Genomic DNA, 21,244 nt, shown 5'->3' on the forward strand with positions numbered 1-21,244 from the left:
AGATATCACATTAGGATTGCTATCTTTTGGTGGTCTGAAAGTGTAAGTACGGTTACTCAGCATTTCATAGCTGTCAGGCTCAGCTCACACGAGCTTTGTCAGCAGGTGTCAGACGGACCTTTGGGAAGCGTTTTTAAAGCTTCTCAAACGCTTATGAAAATTCTGCACATGGCAGCACATAGTGCTGTTCACACTGAAGCGTTAGCGTTGCGGCAAAACTGACGCTTCATGTGGAGTCAGGAGGAGTTGAAGCCTCCCATTCAAGTCTATGGTGGCGTTTGCGGAGCGGTTGCGAGGCAGTTGCGGAACGTTAACACCATTTAACTTCATTATAAGCGTTTGTGGTGCGGTTTTTACGCTTGGCAAATGTCTAACAGATTCAAAAAAGCGCATGGGGCGTTTGGGGAACGTTAAAAACGCTTCCCATACGCCTGTCTAACGCCTGTCCAAGGCTATAGGGGCGTTTGGCAAGAGTTAGAAAGAAAGTCAAGTGTGAACGAGCCCTTAGGGATGTTACGGGTTTTAGAAAGCCATGCACTGACAATAGATCCCCAGGGCTGAGAACCATATTGTCTAGGAATGGATAGAACTGCCATAAAGGACAACGTGTCACATAAGATTAGTGTCACAACAAAGATTCCCTTCCATATGTAAAAGAAAAAAAAGACATTTAAATGGCCGCAGTTACCTCATCTGTGATGTTTTTTTTTTTGTTATTTATCTACTTGTACATGTTCTGTTTACCTCTCATACTATGTTTGCTAAATTTATGCAAAATAATAAAGACATATATGCCTTTAAATGGCCGCAGTTTCACATAAATGATGTGGAAGTAGAAATAATACTTTTTTTCTCTGTCTCCAGGCAAAAATGAGATCCCATCCAACAAAGACACTGCGCAAATTCAGCAAGCTACATCGATGGAGGACAAGAAACCTCCCAATACTTCACATACCAGTGAGAGTAAGGAGGCTTCACTGGTCAAATCTACTTCACCTACCGACCAGTCCTACAAACTCAGCCTGGAAAGTTTCACCTTCCATAGAGTACTAGGACAGGGGAGCTTTGGAAAAGTAGTGTTGGCCTCTCATCCTGACATTAAGCAGAAGCTAGCAGTGAAAATGGTTAAAAAAAGACCATTACTTCGACAGGATCCCAGCTGCGTCATTACAGAGAGCTACATAATGGAAATGTGCAACAGATACTCATTTTTCGCACATCTCTACTGCTCCTTTCAAACAGAGACTCATCTCGTCTTTGCTATGGAGTTCCTGGGCGGAGGAGATCTTGAAAAATTCATAAGAGATTCAGCTCCACTTGATGAAGTAACCTTAAGATGTGTTACTGCCGAAATTCTCTGTGGACTGCAGCACCTTCATTCTCTTCAGATTGTCCACAGAGATCTAAAACCAGAGAACATTCTTCTGGATAACGCCGGGCACGTCAAGATTGCCGATTTCGGCCTGTCGGCAATGTTCGTCACGGAGAAAAACAGAGTCAAAAGTTGCGTGGGGACGCTATGTTACATGGCCCCTGAAGTCTATTATCAAAGGCCATACTATTACCCGGCTGACTATTTCTCATTTGGGATAATAGTATATGAGATGGCCTTAGGCGAGCATCCTTTTTATACTGGACAGGAGACTGAAGAGCAGTTGGTTACTTCCATGTACGCCACGGAACCCTATTTCCTACGGCACTTGAACTTTTATCTGCAAGATCTCTTACTCAGACTTTTACGTCATGACCAAGAGCAACGTGCGCACCTGGTGTGCAATCTCAGATCACACCCTTTCTTCAAGGGTATTGACTGGGAAGAGATAGAAGAAGGACCATCACTCGTACAAAGTACATTGGAACCTATTCTCAAGGAACCACTGCAGGAAATCATTGAAGTGGATACTTTTCTGTCCAAAGACCTGGAGATGCCAATTGACTCATTGCATCAGGAGTATTTTAAGGCCTTTGAATACATTAGTGAGAGAATGAAGGCGAGACAAGCCTGATCCTCACCACCACCACAACCAGAGGGCCATCCTTCAATGGGTGGTCAACTAAAAAGTTCACAACAGTGAACAAAAAATGTAAATTAGATATGATGATAGATAGATAGACAGACAGATAGATAGATAGGATAGATAGATAAGATAGATAGATAGATAGATAGATAGATAGATAGATAGATAGATAGATAGATAGATAGATAGATAGATAGTGCGCTATCCTGCCACGGTGGAAATCACAGTGGTGACCCAGGATTCTCGACTATAGAGGTTGAGGGGCTCCAGGCAGTTGTAATTCAGAGGAAACTGGTTTATCAGTTTCCTCTTTGGCTTGTAAAGCCTGTTTTGGGACCTGTAGCCTGGAGATTTCAAAGAGATTTGGGAGGGATGAAATCTCCAATCCTGGGCCCATGTTTTGAGAGCAGCCAGCACGCTGATTGCACAGGTGTGTGCAGGCTTTTTTGTGGAGTCCAGGCCATGATTCTGGGCTCCACCCCAGCAGACAGGAGGGCTCCACCCTGGCACACAGGAGGGCTCTGCCTTGGAGTCAGGTGGGCTTCACCTAGTAGAGGTGGAAGCCAGACAAGCTGTGTGCTATTGGCGAGCTGTGTGCGGGAAAGCCATTTCGGATAGAGTCTGCAGGAGACAGACGGAAATCGATGTACAAGCCAGATGGCTGAATATTGTTTCATTTGTTTGATGGTGGATGCCCCTGCGTGGGAAAGATTTATGGAATAGATAATATTGATAGATAGATGGGCGGCACAGTGGCTTAGTGGTTAGCACTTCTGCCTTGCAGTAATTGGGTCATGGGTTCGATTTCCAACCATGGCGCCTACTGCATGGATTTAGCATTTTCTCCCTGTGTTCGCGTGGGTTTCCTCCGGGTACTCCGGTTTCCTCCCACACTCCAAAGACATGCTGGTAGGTTCATTGGCTCCTGTCTTAATTGTCCTAGTTTCATCCCTGGCCATGTGGGATCTCAGGCATGGTAGGGGTTGGATTAAGACATGGCAACCTACCCTGTAAAATAATTGCTAAGAAAATTCATGGAAAAGGTCGCTTACGAGTGACGGTCCATGCAATTGCCAAGGGTCGGATACGACTGAATGCATAGATAGATAGATAGATAGATAGATAGATAGATAGATAGATAGATAGATAGAGATTAAGGTAGGAACTGGCCAGAGAGGGATTACTTTGACGTAGTTGGCCGGCTTAAACATGCATTGAAATGTATGTGAACGAAAAATCCCTGTTTCTATGGAAAGTTTGCTAGAAGGAGGTATATAGCAATGTAATAAGTATAAATCAGCACACACACATATATAAAATCCTCAGAAATCCCTTAAAGTCATATCAATATCCTTCCCCTGAAGTACTAATAAAACATATATTCATTTACTTAAACCCAAAAACCCACAATTATAGTGAAAAAATCAAGACCCAAAGAGTTTACCCAAAAATAAAAAATATCAAATATATATAAAAGAACAAAAATAAAATAAAGTCCCAATATGCAAAGTGTCCAAATAATGTGTCCAAACAAAGATCAATTTCTTGATAGGAAGACGCTTCCTACTCCACTGAAGAAGATGCAAATCAATCACAGGTGCTCTTCAAATACCTCAAAAAACAAAATCTCAACATAGTATATTACCTTTTAAATCCCAGAACTAAAGTGCCACACGTGTATCATGCAAAAAAAAAACACTCCAGTGTCACAGCACTCATGTGAAGAAAAAAAAAAAAAAATTTTAAATATCACTGCAAACTATATATAAAGTGCATAATTACCCTAAAACAAACAAATTCCAGCTTGTAATCAACCACATATGTACAGAGTGTCCTTAGATTGGTATCCTCTTGTCCCTCAGGACCTCACAAACAGACCAGGAATCATTATGTGAATTATAATCATATATAAAATTTATTGTAGCCACTTACATATAAAAACGATAAGATCAGCAAGACATCATCAAACTCCTCATGCCCAGTATACGATCCCCTTTCCGTGTGTAGAGGGTCTCCCGATCACCAGGTAATTCCCCCTTGCTACTCCTATCCAGCACTATCACTTTGTAGCTCTGGGGGACACCTGAAGTGCACCGTTTCCGTGTTGGAGGTCTGGAGAGTAACGGTGCACTTCAGGTGTCCCCCAGAGCTACAAAGTGATAGTGCTGGATAGGAGTAGCAAGGGGGAATTACCTGGTGATCGGGAGACCCTCTACACACGGAAAGGGGATCGTATACTGGGCATGAGGAGTTTGATGATGTCTTGCTGATCTTATCGTTTTTATATGTAAGTGGCTACAATAAATTTTATATATGATTATAATTCACATAATGATTCCTGGTCTGTTTGTGAGGTCCTGAGGGACAAGAGGATACCAATCTAAGGACACTCTGTACATATGTGGTTGATTACAAGCTGGAATCTGTTTGTTTTAGGGTAATTATGCACTTTATCTATAGTTTGCAGTGATATTTAAATTTTTTTTTTTTTTTTTTCTTCACATGAGTGAAAAAATCCCTGTTTATATGGGAAGTTTGCTAGAAGGGGGTATATAGCAATGTGTAGATGGTTTAACAGAATTTTTAGTGGTCACACCCATCACAGGTTGCCTGCAAAAATCTATGGGGGGGTGTAGACAAGACCAGTCACCCTGCACAAGGGCCCCAGCCCTGGTTCACACAAGAACACTGCTGTGGGTGGCAATAGATTCCTAACGACACTCCAAACACACATCACAAATACAGTGTGTTTGCCTGCACCAAAATGCATGGTACCGCAGAGCCATGTTTTTTATTATTATAATACAGGATTTATATAGCGCCAACAGCTTACGCAGCGCTTTACAACATAAGGGCAGACTGTACAATTCCAATACAAATGAATACAGAAGGACTGAGAGGGCCCGGCTCGTTGGAGCTTACAACCATGTGATCCAGTTTCAGTGCGTTTTTAAATTGCATCGCACTGAACTGCACAGGGACACACAGCGCGTTACTGTGCAATGCCGGTGTCAACCTGCACTAAGTCTGTACACAGTTTGGCTCCCCAGTCCCCTGACTCCAGGCTCAGTTCTTTGTGGATCAATTTCACCTGATGGGATGGACTGCCTGTTCTCATACACTCTTTCATGCCTGGACAGACTCTCTGCCACCTAGTGCATGCAACTCTGGTGTTTAAGTGAGGGTGGAGGGCACAGGTGCACCATCCAGTCCCACTGCTGGCAGACTGGAAAAGTCTATGGGAAACTGACAGCTGGTGGAAGGTGCACCCAATCCTACGAACATTTAGGGGACTATACACCCAGAGACGAATGCCCAGAAAGCCAGCAATCTGCATTGCGATCATTCGTCCCTGGGTGCATACTGCCCTAAATGTTAGTAGCTCTAGGTGCATTATCCTGTCCAGCTGCAGCCGCAAGGTTTCACAAGCTGCAACTGAAAGGCGTCTCTCTGTCACTTGGCGTGATGAAGGTCCCTTGCAGGTTCCAAAATGTTGCATTGCTCATGTAACACGCCTAAACAACACAAATAAAGGCAGTTCTACTGAAGCAGATAGCGCTGCGCTAGCCGTTATCTCTGTTCGCTGTGGCCACATCCACCCAATGCTGCAACACCCCACAATTGCGTTCCGCTATGTAGTGAGTGCAAAGAAGTAAATAAGCAGCTAGCACAAAGTGGCAAACCCTCTTCTTCCACTACATAAACATAGAAATAAAGGTGCAGCGCTAATAAACAGGAAACAAATATGTGAATACAGCGCACTGAGGAGCCTGGAAGCGGTCGGAGCTCACAGAGCTCCAACAGGGTCAGTCCAGCGCTGTGACCTACCCGCAGGTTGCTCTGTGAGCTCCGCCCACTTCCAGGCTCCTCAGTGCACTGTATTCGATAACGCCTTGGCTCCTCCCACAGTCCAGAGCTTTTGACAGAGAAGGAGAGTGCTGTAGCCCCACACCATTCTCAGCCCCCTCCCTCTGTCCATCCACCGGTGGCCCAGACATTACCCCAAACATTCATCAACTGCAAACTTTAATGGGCTGTAATGCACCTCAACAGCAGGATTTTGGCAGCAGGTGTCAGCCAATGATTCGTGGCTGACACCTGCTGATCTGCTGTGTCCAATCACAGCCCAGAGCCCTGTGTTAGCAAAAACACAGGCTTCTGTACAGAGGGAATGATCTGTCTGTTTCTTCTCCCTGCAAAGCAAGAAGAAGGAACAGATTTTAGTAAAAACATTTTTAGTTTTCAGTAAATTCATAAGCACACACTTAACCCTTTGATTACCCCAGAATGTTAGCCCCTTCCCAGTAAACGTCATTCGCACAGTGACAGTGTAAAGTACTATTATTGATCTTTCTAATAGTGTCACTGGTGATGTCAGTGTCAGTTGGTATCAGATTGCCTACAGCACTATCACAGTCCCACTTCAAGACGCTGATCACTGCAATGATTCAGAAAAAATGAGGAAGGGTTGTAGCAGCGCAAACACTGCAAAGTCCTGGGAAATGGTAGTATGGGGTGATGGTGGTATTAGTGGCTACTGTATGAAGAGCGTAAGATTCCGTGTGGCACTGAGGGCAAGGCTTCCAAATAAGCTGTAGCAACTTCTGTAGATGAGAAAAAGCAGAGAAGCGCCTCTAAGTGCAATAAGTCTTTTAATTCAAGTCTAAATGTAGAAACACTCACATGTGTGAAGTAATCATAAGCATAAAAACCAAAGCATATACCAAATTAACTAAAGACCCACTACCCGAATTCAAACAGGACGCACTACTACTAACGAACACAGCCTTACTTGATGGTGTCATCACCAAGCAGGAAGCCTCTTTTCTATCTAAAGACTTCTACAACACCCCGTATTTTTACTTTCTGCCCAAAGTACACAAAAATCCAAATAATCCACCAGGAAGACCAATCGTAGCGGCCACAGGGAGCATTACTAGCGGTTTCTCCCAATATATCGACCACTTCCTACAACCCCTTGCACAGGCTCAACACTCATATATCCGGGACAGCGGACACTTGCTAGAATTACTCCAAACATACTCCTGGGAACCCGACTATTGTTGGGTCTCGTTAGATGTCTGCTCCCTATACACCTCGATACCCCATGATGTAGGCATCACCGCCATCCAGCACTATCTATCCTTGGATCCATCACTCAACCCCAAACAATCTTCCTTTATAGTAGACGCCACCTCATTTTGCCTCAAACACAATTACTTCACATTCAACCACGATTTCTACTTACAAACTCAAGGTACAGCCATGGGAGCCAACTTTGCACCCTCATATGCAAACTTGACTATGAGTTTCTGGGAGGACAAACACATATGGCACAATAACCCCTTTGCAGCCCACATCATCTTTTACGGCCGTTACATAGATGACATTATCGTCATCTGGGATGGACCAATATCACACGTAGACCAGTTCGTAACCCATTGCAATTCAAATCCTTTTGTCCTTCACCTCCACTCACCACAAACATACTCTTGTATTCCTAGATCTCGAATTATACCATGACAATCTCCAAATATTAACAAAAAACCACTTCAAACCGGTATCTGGAAACTCATACCTCCACTTCAACAGCTGCCACCACCCCAAATGGATCCAAAATATACCTAAAGGACAATTCTGTCGTCTCAGACAAAACTGCACCACAGATTCCGATTACAATCTCCAGAGCGACATCCTAATAAAGAAATTCCTAGACAAAGGTTACCCACACAAGCTAGTAGATGAGGCCCACTCCTTCTACCGCAAGGGTAGACCCCAAACACACAATAGCACAGAGCCTCCCAACCAGGTCAGATTTATAACCAAATTCCACAACAACTTTCACAAAATGGAGTCTATCATCAATAGACATTGGCCAATACTACTACAGGATCCACATTTAATAGACATTTTAGATAAAAAACCAAAATACACCTACCGCAAAGCCATCAACCTTAAAAACAAGATTGCCCCCAGCAAATACAACCCACCCACCAACACACCCAACACAATCTGCCTCATACCCATTGTCGGCATGTATAGATGCAACAAAGCGCTATGCAAAACTTGCCGATTCGCTAAACACGGACAAAAAAACTTCACCACAAAAGGAAAAACCTATTCATTCAAAGAATTTTACAACTGCTCCACTGATCATGTGATCTACTGTATATCCTGCCCTTGCGGCCTCCTATATGTGGGACGCACCATCAGACCCCTCCGCGCAAGGTTTGGCGAGCACAGACGTCTTATTGAAGATGGTAAAGACAAACATAGCGTCCCCCGCCACTTCCTTGAATATCACCAAAAATCCACTGATGGCCTACAAGTATGGGTCTTAGAATCCATACACAACAATCTCTCTGAGTCTGATCGTTTCAAAAAACTCTGTTCACAAGAAACTTATTGGATATTTACATTAGATACATTGTCTCCAGGTGGACTCAACGAGGAATTAGACATTAACACTATACTATAAACACTACAATCTCCCATTCACAGTCACTCAACACTCACAATGATACTTCCCCCCCCCCCCCCTTTATTTTTATTTTTTTAATCAAATTTTTTTATCGAATTTTTTTTTTTAATTCATTTTTAGTTTATTATTTATAACCTTTTGTTCATTATTTATATTTTATTCTGTTTTTTACTATTTTTTACAATGTAATTTACTCTTTATAATGTCATTTGCATGTATTATTACCAATATGTTTATCATCTTACCATGTTAACACCCATTGTCAATATACCCGCTAGCAACATGTATATATGTTAGAATTATTATGAAGCTCCTGTAGAGCCATAACCATATCCCACCTTGCAAACATGCTGTATTACCACTAAATATCTGCTCACTACTGATACATAATTGATGTGCCAGTGCTGCAAGGTAAACATTTTACCCCACTAATCTCCCAGAATATAATTTTTTTTTTTTATTCTTATTACCCCCATCAACTTTTTTCACATAGTTTCTTCGATTTTCAGCTGTTCAAAAATCTTTTATTAACGTCATTTTTCATTTCATTAATTTTTTTTTTTCTCTTTTTTTTAATTATTTTTTTCATAATTTTTTTATTTATTTATTTATTTTTTTCCATTTCATCATTTTTCTTTCGTCTTCTGTTTTCTTATTTATTACATCCTCTCTTTTTTCCATTTGGTTTCCTTTACCCCCCATTTAACATCCATGACTTTACACTATTCACATGACAGCAATGGTAAATCACTGGTTAATTGGTCAATTGATCAATTAGACTCACGTTCCCTATATATTCACCCGTGTTCATCCACCTCCCCCTGCTTGAAAAAGGAGTGCACTTCCGCCTTCCACGGCCAGTGCATGCTCCGAAACGCATTGCAGTGCACCCTGGGATCTGACGTCATCACGGCCACACAGCCGCTACATTCCAGCGTGCGTTCCATCTGGCTCTGAGGGAGGACGTGCACGCCGGCCGGCCTCACCGCTGTTCCCCTCCAGCCACCACGCTGTTCCAGCCGAGAGCTGACCTCCCCACATCGCAGAGAGATGACGGCTCTTCACCCGGGTTACCACCCCACCGTTAACTATTGTTATCCACGGTTTTTATGCTTATCATTACTTCACACATGTGAGTGTTTCTACATTTAGACTTGAATTAAAAGACTTATTGCACTTAGAGGCGCTTCTCTCCTTTTTCTCTTTTGCTGATCACTGCAATTACTAGTATAAATAAAAATTTCCAGTTTATTTATACCATAGTTTGTAGGCGCCATAACGTTCACACAAACCAATCAATATACACTTACTGGGATTTTTTTTTTTTTTACCAAAGACGTAGCAGAATACATTTTGGCATAAATTCATGAAGAAATGTGGTTTTAATTTCTTTATTGGATATTTTTCTGTAACAAAGTAAAATATATTGGGTTTTTTTTCAAAATGCTCTATCTTTTTTCGGTTTATAACTTAAAAATGTAAAAACCTCAGTGGTGATCAAATGCCACTAAAAGAAAGCTGGAATATTAAGGTTTTGGAGTGACCAAGTCAAAGTCCAGACTTAAATCCCATTGAGATGCTGTGGCATGACCTTAAAAAGGCCTTTCATGCTGGAAAACCCTCCAAGGTGGCTGAATGAAAACAATTCTGCAAAGAAGAGTGGGCCAAAATCCCTCCACAGTGGTGTGAAAGGCTCATTGCCAATCATTGCAAATGCTTAACTGCAGTTGTTGCCACCAAGGGAGGCACAACCATTTATTAGGTTTAGGGGGCATTTACTTTTTCACATAGGGCCAGGCAGGTTTGGACAGATTGTTTTTCCCTTAATAAAATGAAAGCGTCACATCACTTAAAAACTGCACTTTGTACTTAGTCTGGTTTTCTTCATGTAATATTAAAATGTGTTTGACAGTCTGAATCATCTAAGTGAGACAAATATGCAAAAAAAAAAAAAACAGGAAGGGGGCAAATACTTATTTGACAGCACTGTTTGTGTGTGTATGAATTTTTACAGCATGTCTGAGCTTTCAGAAAGCAGAGAGCAGAGAGCTGAAGTTACAGTCTTCAGAGCTCATTGAGAGCTGATTGGAGGGAAGGGACACCCCCCCTCCCCCTTACACATCACACAGGAACAGAAATTAGGTTGTTCATCAAAGGCTGTGTGCTGGAGCTCCATCATGTGTCACCTTTTTTCTCTTGGGGTCATGAAAATCTGACAGGTGTGACTCAAACAGATAGCACAGGAACGAGGTAGCAGAGAAAAAGAACACTTAGGGCCAGTTTACAGCACAATAATGCACTCCGGATGCATTAAAGATACATTTTTGCTGACAGTTCACACCACACGCACTTTTCATGAAGTTTGCTGTTTCAGTACAGTTCTGTATAAAAAAATGCAGCATGTTCTACTTTTTTTTCTGCACTGGAAACCGACTGGAACTGACTGCACTGGTGTGAACTAGGGCCATTGGAGTACATGGAAAACACCGTGCATGCATTTTTTTGATGCAGCAAAAAAGGCTCAGGACTGCATCTAATGTGAACTAGACCGTAGCGCTCTGGATTGAGACACGCACACACTAAATCTGTTTGATGGTCAAAATCATTAAAGTGTGACAAACATGCAAAAAAAAAATAGGAAGGGGGCAAATATTTTCTTTTACAGCACTGTATAGATTTATTTCATATACAAATATTTCTAACACATCAAGAAAGTTGGGGCAGCATCCGCAACTACTGAGATGACACCAGACACAGGACAGTGGATTTTCAATTAGGATAAGCAGAATGATGGAATTGATAGAAGTAAATAAGGAGTATAGTATAATCAGAAGCAACCACTGGTGCATATATGATACAAAATGAAGCTAAAATAACCCAAAAGTCCATAAAAGTCTGTAATGGTCCATATACTTTAGTGGCAGCTCCTCAGTGACACTGACATAATAACAATAGGGAACATAAGGAAACAGCAAGGGTCTGCAAATGGAATTGCATTGAGAGGGAGGACAGTAAAGCCGGCCATAGATAGGATCGAAAACCAAGCGAAAATTCTTGTTGAACGTAGAATCGTTTGGTTTTCGCATTATTAGTGTGCCTGCTGCGAGATGCGATTTTCATGCAGCAATTGAAAGTGCCAGACCCAACATGCCGCAATTTATTTTAGAAAAATCAAACAAATGATGGCACACTTGTATGGGCTATTCTCATTTTTCAATCGACAGAATGTTCGGTTTTCGACTCATCTATGGCCGGCTTAAAGATTTCTTCACACCATACATGTGCGGTGGTATGCAGAAAAACCCAGTCAGTCAATGGATATGGTGTAAACAAGCCTTACAGCCCGAGTGCTACTAAGCAGGAAGCGCAGCCTGAGGATGGAATGGGCCGGTATGGCTTCCCCTTTGTAGCTGATCAGTGGTCTTTGGGGCTAAGATCTCAGTGTGGTCAGATATCACATTAAGATTGCTATGTCTTGGTGACCTAAGGGATGTCATGGGGACTTATAAAAGCCATGCACTGAGAATAGATATCCAGGGCTGAGGACTACCATATTGTCCAATTTTCAACATTCTTTTTCCTTTATATAGTAAAAAAAAAACAAAAAACAAAAACAGTGGATATTAAACATCACCAAAAGAAAGTTCAATTTCTAAAAAAAAAGGGTATATGAAATCCATTAGTATACAGCGTTACATGACCAGTTGTCATTCTATCTCAGCGTTGAAATCTGACCAATGTCCTCATAATGAAGGAATATTACAGCCTGGCACTCAACGGACTACACACTAAATGGCCAAAATGTCTTCTTCCCCTCCCCCCTCCCGCAGGCTAAGATCACATGACCATTAATTTCAGTTGGGAGCCAGCAGATCAGAACATGGCAGGTACAGGGCTAAAAATAGAACCTTGTCCTGGTGTATAACTTTGTGAATCCCATCCATAGACAGGAATAACATGATTTCATTGGGCGCTGGATACATAAAACATGAATAATACAGATGTAAGCTGAGCAAAGATGTCCCACATTTTGTTTACTTGAAAAAAAATGACCCAAAAAATGTGATCTACAAACACCACATAGGAAGCACAATGTTTTTTCCATATATGGTCATGTACCTTCCAAGCCAGGGTCATGTCACCTTGTTTCCATAGCTACCAGAACTCTGATGTCATCACCACTTAGCTCCGCCCCCTCAGCTTGCAGTCATTCCCTTTGTGTACGCTACCAGGAGTGGAAGCGATTTCTCTTTCTCTGTGCAGCTTTGTCATTTGTAATCATGAAGCGGCTATTTACGAGAAAGAGAGCAAATAATGTGAAGGACCTCCTGAAAACCAACAAGGAGGAGCCTTTTACATTACAAACAGTGGGACCCTTAACAGAGGACCACAGAACAGCATCACAGCCCCAAGATTCTGCCCCTAAAAGGGGGAGATTTAGGGCAGCTGGGAAAAGATTTTGGCAGTGTCTGGCTAGATGTTGCCCCTTTTCTCAGACAAAATTAGAAGAAGAAGACGCAGAAAGTAAGTACTAGTCTGTTGAGATATAATGCAGGGCACTGTAAGGGTATACAACATTTATCACCAATTACATATATATTGGGGTCACTATACATACACATAATGGGGTCACCGGGTAGAGAGTAGGGGAGAGTTAAGACCCCGTCAGGTACCTGGAGGTCCTGCCAGTAATAGCACTTGTCATTAGCAGCAGCATTTGTCAGCCTGCCCTCAGTTGAATTCAGGTGACAGTTGGGCTGCAGGGGTCAGGGGTCAGGTGTGCAGGAGGCATACATGGTCTATGGATAAATACAAAGTCAGTGTGAGCCCCTCCCCAGTGACAGGCTGTGTATACAGGACCCTTCAATAGCAATGAGACCTTACACTGCCCCCCCCCCCCCCCATGACATTCCCATTCACTAGGACCATTCCTATAGACAGTTGTGTCCTAGGATCTGTATGACCAGGCAGACTGGGGGCTGCAGGAGCAGACCATTCATTCCGCTTTGTCATATTTTTCTACACACACATTTCTAAATCGTTAGGAAAGTTGGGGTGTCATCCACAACTACGGACTCACAACCAAATACAACATAGTGTTACATTTATATTTAGTCAATGAAGATAAGCAGATTGATGGAATTGCATTGAGAGGGAGGAACAGCTTAGGGCTCATTTACACCACATGCATTGAACGTAGTATGAATGCATATACAAGAAAAACAATGCATTTCAATAAGCCTCGTTTACCCCATTGCACTGCATGTGCGTTTATGAAAAGTACAACATGCTGTATTGTAGGGGGGGTGTGTAGAAAAAACGTAGCTCAATGGATGTGATGTAAACAAGCCCTAGAGCACAAGAGTTACTTAGCAGAAAGCGCAGCCTGAGTATGGAATGGGCCAGTATGGATTCCCCATTGTAGCTGATCATTGCTCTTTGGCAGTAAGATCTCAATATGGTCAGATATCACATTAGGATTGCTATCTTTTGGTGGTCTGAAAGTGTAAGTACGGTTACTCAGCATTTCATAGCTGTCAGGCTCAGCTCACACGAGCTTTGTCAGCAGGTGTCAGACGGACCTTTGGGAAGCGTTTTTAAAGCTTCTCAAACGCTTATGAAAATTCTGCACATGGCAGCACATAGTGCTGTTCACACTGAAGCGTTAGCGTTGCGGCAAAACTGACGCTTCATGTGGAGTCAGGAGGAGTTGAAGCCTCCCATTCAAGTCTATGGTGGCGTTTGCGGAGCGGTTGCGAGGCAGTTGCGGAACGTTAACACCATTTAACTTCATTATAAGCGTTTGTGGTGCGGTTTTTACGCTTGGCAAATGTCTAACAGATTCAAAAAAGCGCATGGGGCGTTTGGGGAACGTTAAAAACGCTTCCCATACGCCTGTCTAACGCCTGTCCAAGGCTATAGGGGCGTTTGGCAAGAGTTAGAAAGAAAGTCAAGTGTGAACGAGCCCTTAGGGATGTTACGGGTTTTAGAAAGCCATGCACTGACAATAGATCCCCAGGGCTGAGAACCATATTGTCTAGGAATGGATAGAACTGCCATAAAGGACAACGTGTCACATAAGATTAGTGTCACAACAAAGATTCCCTTCCATATGTAAAAGAAAAAAAAGACATTTAAATGGCCGCAGTTACCTCATCTGTGATGTTTTTTTTTTTGTTATTTATCTACTTGTACATGTTCTGTTTACCTCTCATACTATGTTTGCTAAATTTATGCAAAATAATAAAGACATATATGCCTTTAAATGGCCGCAGTTTCACATAAATGATGTGGAAGTAGAAATAATACTTTTTTTCTCTGTCTCCAGGCAAAAATGAGATCCCATCCAACAAAGACACTGCGCAAATTCAGCAAGCTACATCGATGGAGGACAAGAAACCTCCCAATACTTCACATACCAGTGAGAGTAAGGAGGCTTCACTGGTCAAATCTACTTCACCTACCGACCAGTCCTACAAACTCAGCCTGGAAAGTTTCACCTTCCATAGAGTACTAGGACAGGGGAGCTTTGGAAAAGTAGTGTTGGCCTCTCATCCTGACATTAAGCAGAAGCTAGCAGTGAAAATGGTTAAAAAAAGACCATTACTTCGACAGGATCCCAGCTGCGTCATTACAGAGAGCTACATAATGGAAATGTGCAACAGATACTCATTTTTCGCACATCTCTACTGCTCCTTTCAAACAGAGACTCATCTCGTCTTTGCTATGGAGTTCCTGGGCGGAGGAGATCTTGAAAAATTCATAAGAGATTCAGCTCCACTTGATGAAGTAACCTTAAGATGTGTTACTGCCGAAATTCTCTGTGGACTGCAGCACCTTCATTCTCTTCAGATTGTCCACAGAGATCTAAAACCAGAGAACATTCTTCTGGATAACGCCGGGCACGTCAAGATTGCCGATTTCGGCCTGTCGGCAATGTTCGTCACGGAGAAAAACAGAGTCAAAAGTTGCGTGGGGACGCTATGTTACATGGCCCCTGAAGTCTATTATCAAAGGCCATACTATTACCCGGCTGACTATTTCTCATTTGGGATAATAGTATATGAGATGGCCTTAGGCGAGCATCCTTTTTATACTGGACAGGAGACTGAAGAGCAGTTGGTTACTTCCATGTACGCCACGGAACCCTATTTCCTACGGCACTTGAACTTTTATCTGCAAGATCTCTTACTCAGACTTTTACGTCATGACCAAGAGCAACGTGCGCACCTGGTGTGCAATCTCAGATCACACCCTTTCTTCAAGGGTATTGACTGGGAAGAGATAGAAGAAGGACCATCACTCGTACAAAGTACATTGGAACCTATTCTCAAGGAACCACTGCAGGAAATCATTGAAGTGGATACTTTTCTGTCCAAAGACCTGGAGATGCCAATTGACTCATTGCATCAGGAGTATTTTAAGGCCTTTGAATACATTAGTGAGAGAATGAAGGCGAGACAAGCCTGATCCTCACCACCACCACAACCAGAGGGCCATCCTTCAATGGGTGGTCAACTAAAAAGTTCACAACAGTGAACAAAAAATGTAAATTAGATATGATGATAGATAGATAGACAGACAGATAGATAGATAGGATAGATAGATAAGATAGATAGATAGATAGATAGATAGATAGATAGATAGATAGATAGATAGATAGTGCGCTATCCTGCCACGGTGGAAATCACAGTGGTGACCCAGGATTCTCGACTATAGAGGTTGAGGGGCTCCAGGCAGTTGTAATTCAGAGGAAACTGGTTTATCAGTTTCCTCTTTGGCTTGTAAAGCCTGTTTTGGGACCTGTAGCCTGGAGATTTCAAAGAGATTTGGGAGGGATGAAATCTCCAATCCTGGGCCCATGTTTTGAGAGCAGCCAGCACGCTGATTGCACAGGTGTGTGCAGGCTTTTTTGTGGAGTCCAGGCCATGATTCTGGGCTCCACCCCAGCAGACAGGAGGGCTCCACCCTGGCACACAGGAGGGCTCTGCCTTGGAGTCAGGTGGGCTTCACCTAGTAGAGGTGGAAGCCAGACAAGCTGTGTGCTATTGGCGAGCTGTGTGCGGGAAAGCCATTTCGGATAGAGTCTGCAGGAGACAGACGGAAATCGATGTACAAGCCAGATGGCTGAATATTGTTTCATTTGTTTGATGGTGGATGCCCCTGCGTGGGAAAGATTTATGGAATAGATAATATTGATAGATAGATGGGCGGCACAGTGGCTTAGTGGTTAGCACTTCTGCCTTGCAGTAATTGGGTCATGGGTTCGATTTCCAACCATGGCGCCTACTGCATGGATTTAGCATTTTCTCCCTGTGTTCGCGTGGGTTTCCTCCGGGTACTCCGGTTTCCTCCCACACTCCAAAGACATGCTGGTAGGTTCATTGGCTCCTGTCTTAATTGTCCTAGTTTCATCCCTGGCCATGTGGGATCTCAGGCATGGTAGGGGTTGGATTAAGACATGGCAACCTACCCTGTAAAATAATTGCTAAGAAAATTCATGGAAAAGGTCGCTTACGAGTGACGGTCCATGCAATTGCCAAGGGTCGGATACGACTGAATGCATAGATAGATAGATAGATAGATAGATAGATAGAGATTAAGGTAGGAACTGGCCAGAGAGGGATTACTTTGACGTAGTTGGCCGGCTTAAACATGCATTGAAATGTATGTGAACGAAAAATCCCTGTTTCTATGGAAAGTTTGCTAGAAGGAGGTATATAGCAATGTAATAAGTATAAATCAGCACACACACATATATAAAATCCTCAGAAATCCCTTAAAGTCATATCAATATCCTTCCCCTGAAGTACTAATAAAACATATATTCATTTACTTAAACCCAAAAACCCACAATTATAGTGAAAAAATCAAGACCCAAAGAGTTTACCCAAAAATAAAAAATATCAAATATATATAAAAGAACAAAAATAAAATAAAGTCCCAATATGCAAAGTGTCCAAATAATGTGTCCAAACAAAGATCAATTTCTTGATAGGAAGACGCTTCCTACTCCACTGAAGAAGATGCAAATCAATCACAGGTGCTCTTCAAATACCTCAAAAAACAAAATCTCAACATAGTATATTACCTTTTAAATCCCAGAACTAAAGTGCCACACGTGTATCATGCAAAAAAAAAACACTCCAGTGTCACAGCACTCATGTGAAGAAAAAAAAAAAAAAATTTTAAATATCACTGCAAACTATATATAAAGTGCATAATTACCCTAAAACAAACAAATTCCAGCTTGTAATCAACCACATATGTACAGAGTGTCCTTAGATTGGTATCCTCTTGTCCCTCAGGACCTCACAAACAGACCAGGAATCATTATGTGAATTATAATCATATATAAAATTTATTGTAGCCACTTACATATAAAAACGATAAGATCAGCAAGACATCATCAAACTCCTCATGCCCAGTATACGATCCCCTTTCCGTGTGTAGAGGGTCTCCCGATCACCAGGTAATTCCCCCTTGCTACTCCTATCCAGCACTATCACTTTGTAGCTCTGGGGGACACCTGAAGTGCACCGTTTCCGTGTTGGAGGTCTGGAGAGTAACGGTGCACTTCAGGTGTCCCCCAGAGCTACAAAGTGATAGTGCTGGATAGGAGTAGCAAGGGGGAATTACCTGGTGATCGGGAGACCCTCTACACACGGAAAGGGGATCGTATACTGGGCATGAGGAGTTTGATGATGTCTTGCTGATCTTATCGTTTTTATATGTAAGTGGCTACAATAAATTTTATATATGATTATAATTCACATAATGATTCCTGGTCTGTTTGTGAGGTCCTGAGGGACAAGAGGATACCAATCTAAGGACACTCTGTACATATGTGGTTGATTACAAGCTGGAATCTGTTTGTTTTAGGGTAATTATGCACTTTATCTATAGTTTGCAGTGATATTTAAATTTTTTTTTTTTTTTTTTCTTCACATGAGTGAAAAAATCCCTGTTTATATGGGAAGTTTGCTAGAAGGGGGTATATAGCAATGTGTAGATGGTTTAACAGAATTTTTAGTGGTCACACCCATCACAGGTTGCCTGCAAAAATCTATGGGGGGGTGTAGACAAGACCAGTCACCCTGCACAAGGGCCCCAGCCCTGGTTCACACAAGAACACTGCTGTGGGTGGCAATAGATTCCTAACGACACTCCAAACACACATCACAAATACAGTGTGTTTGCCTGCACCAAAATGCATGGTACCGCAGAGCCATGTTTTTTATTATTATAATACAGGATTTATATAGCGCCAACAGCTTACGCAGCGCTTTACAACATAAGGGCAGACTGTACAATTCCAATACAAATGAATACAGAAGGACTGAGAGGGCCCGGCTCGTTGGAGCTTACAACCATGTGATCCAGTTTCAGTGCGTTTTTAAATTGCATCGCACTGAACTGCACAGGGACACACAGCGCGTTACTGTGCAATGCCGGTGTCAACCTGCACTAAGTCTGTACACAGTTTGGCTCCCCAGTCCCCTGACTCCAGGCTCAGTTCTTTGTGGATCAATTTCACCTGATGGGATGGACTGCCTGTTCTCATACACTCTTTCATGCCTGGACAGACTCTCTGCCACCTAGTGCATGCAACTCTGGTGTTTAAGTGAGGGTGGAGGGCACAGGTGCACCATCCAGTCCCACTGCTGGCAGACTGGAAAAGTCTATGGGAAACTGACAGCTGGTGGAAGGTGCACCCAATCCTACGAACATTTAGGGGACTATACACCCAGAGACGAATGCCCAGAAAGCCAGCAATCTGCATTGCGATCATTCGTCCCTGGGTGCATACTGCCCTAAATGTTAGTAGCTCTAGGTGCATTATCCTGTCCAGCTGCAGCCGCAAGGTTTCACAAGCTGCAACTGAAAGGCGTCTCTCTGTCACTTGGCGTGATGAAGGTCCCTTGCAGGTTCCAAAATGTTGCATTGCTCATGTAACACGCCTAAACAACACAAATAAAGGCAGTTCTACTGAAGCAGATAGCGCTGCGCTAGCCGTTATCTCTGTTCGCTGTGGCCACATCCACCCAATGCTGCAACACCCCACAATTGCGTTCCGCTATGTAGTGAGTGCAAAGAAGTAAATAAGCAGCTAGCACAAAGTGGCAAACCCTCTTCTTCCACTACATAAACATAGAAATAAAGGTGCAGCGCTAATAAACAGGAAACAAATATGTGAATACAGCGCACTGAGGAGCCTGGAAGCGGTCGGAGCTCACAGAGCTCCAACAGGGTCAGTCCAGCGCTGTGACCTACCCGCAGGTTGCTCTGTGAGCTCCGCCCACTTCCAGGCTCCTCAGTGCACTGTATTCGATAACGCCTTGGCTCCTCCCACAGTCCAGAGCTTTTGACAGAGAAGGAGAGTGCTGTAGCCCCACACCATTCTCAGCCCCCTCCCTCTGTCCATCCACCGGTGGCCCAGACATTACCCCAAACATTCATCAACTGCAAACTTTAATGGGCTGTAATGCACCTCAACAGCAGGATTTTGGCAGCAGGTGTCAGCCAATGATTCGTGGCTGACACCTGCTGATCTGCTGTGTCCAATCACAGCCCAGAGCCCTGTGTTAGCAAAAACACAGGCTTCTGTACAGAGGGAATGATCTGTCTGTTTCTTCTCCCTGCAAAGCAAGAAGAAGGAACAGATTTTAGTAAAAACATTTTTAGTTTTCAGTAAATTCATAAGCACACACTTAACCCTTTGATTACCCCAGAATGTTAGCCCCTTCCCAGTAAACGTCATTCGCACAGTGACAGTGTAAAGTACTATTATTGATCTTTCTAATAGTGTCACTGGTGATGTCAGTGTCAGTTGGTATCAGATTGCCTACAGCACTATCACAGTCCCACTTCAAGACGCTGATCACTGCAATGATTCAGAAAAAATGAGGAAGGGTTGTAGCAGCGCAAACACTGCAAAGTCCTGGGAAATGGTAGTATGGGGTGATGGTGGTATTAGTGGCTACTGTATGAAGAGCGTAAGATTCCGTGTGGCACTGAGGGCAAGGCTTCCAAATAAGCTGTAGCAACTTCTGTAGATGAGAAAAAGCAGAGAAGCGCCTCTAAGTGCAATAAGTCTTTTAATTCAAGTCTAAATGTAGAAACACTCACATGTGTGAAGTAATCATAAGCATAAAAACCAAAGCATATACCAAATTAACTAAAGACCCACTACCCGAATTCAAACAGGACGCACTACTACTAACGAACACAGCCTTACTTGATGGTGTCATCACCAAGCAGGAAGCCTCTTTTCTATCTAAAGACTTCTACAACACCCCGTATTTTTACTTTCTGCCCAAAGTACACAAAAATCCAAATAATCCACCAGGAAGACCAATCGTAGCGGCCACAGGGAGCATTACTAGCGGTTTCTCCCAATATATCGACCACTTCCTACAACCCCTTGCACAGGCTCAACACTCATATATCCGGGACAGCGGACACTTGCTAGAATTACTCCAAACATACTCCTGGGAACCCGACTATTGTTGGGTCTCGTTAGATGTCTGCTCCCTATACACCTCGATACCCCATGATGTAGGCATCACCGCCATCCAGCACTATCTATCCTTGGATCCATCACTCAACCCCAAACAATCTTCCTTTATAGTAGACGCCACCTCATTTTGCCTCAAACACAATTACTTCACATTCAACCACGATTTCTACTTACAAACTCAAGGTACAGCCATGGGAGCCAACTTTGCACCCTCATATGCAAACT

At 42.9% G+C, this 21,244-nt stretch overlaps 2 protein-coding genes and 1 long non-coding RNA gene across 4 annotated transcripts in view; 2 read left to right on the plus strand and 1 right to left on the minus strand.

Annotated features, from left to right (window-relative positions):
* Positions 1-21,244, minus strand: part of LOC149463088 (uncharacterized) — a 547,928-nt gene that overhangs the window by 247,443 nt on the left and 279,241 nt on the right. The gene's annotated exons all lie outside the window — the stretch shown is intronic.
* LOC149463102 (protein kinase C delta type-like) lies at positions 1,263-2,006 on the plus strand. The gene has a single exon (XM_089675903.1). The coding sequence runs from the start codon at positions 1,263-1,265 to the stop codon at positions 2,004-2,006; it is 744 nt and encodes a 247-aa protein (XP_089532029.1).
* On the plus strand, positions 15,226-15,969 carry LOC149463103 (protein kinase C delta type-like). Its single transcript, XM_089675904.1, has one exon. The coding sequence runs from the start codon at positions 15,226-15,228 to the stop codon at positions 15,967-15,969; it is 744 nt and encodes a 247-aa protein (XP_089532030.1).

Source organism: Staurois parvus, unplaced genomic scaffold (assembly GCF_062004578.1).
Source record: "Staurois parvus isolate SC_StPar_1 unplaced genomic scaffold, SC_StPar_1.0 ptg000159l, whole genome shotgun sequence".
NCBI lineage: Eukaryota > Metazoa > Chordata > Amphibia > Anura > Ranidae > Staurois > Staurois parvus.

Excerpts from the sequence above, each read along its gene's own strand:
- LOC149463102 (XM_089675903.1), top strand. The coding sequence starts at position 1,263 with ATGGAGTTCCTGGGCGGAGGAGATCTTGAAAAATTCATAAGAGATTCA.
- LOC149463103 (XM_089675904.1), top strand. The coding sequence starts at position 15,226 with ATGGAGTTCCTGGGCGGAGGAGATCTTGAAAAATTCATAAGAGATTCA.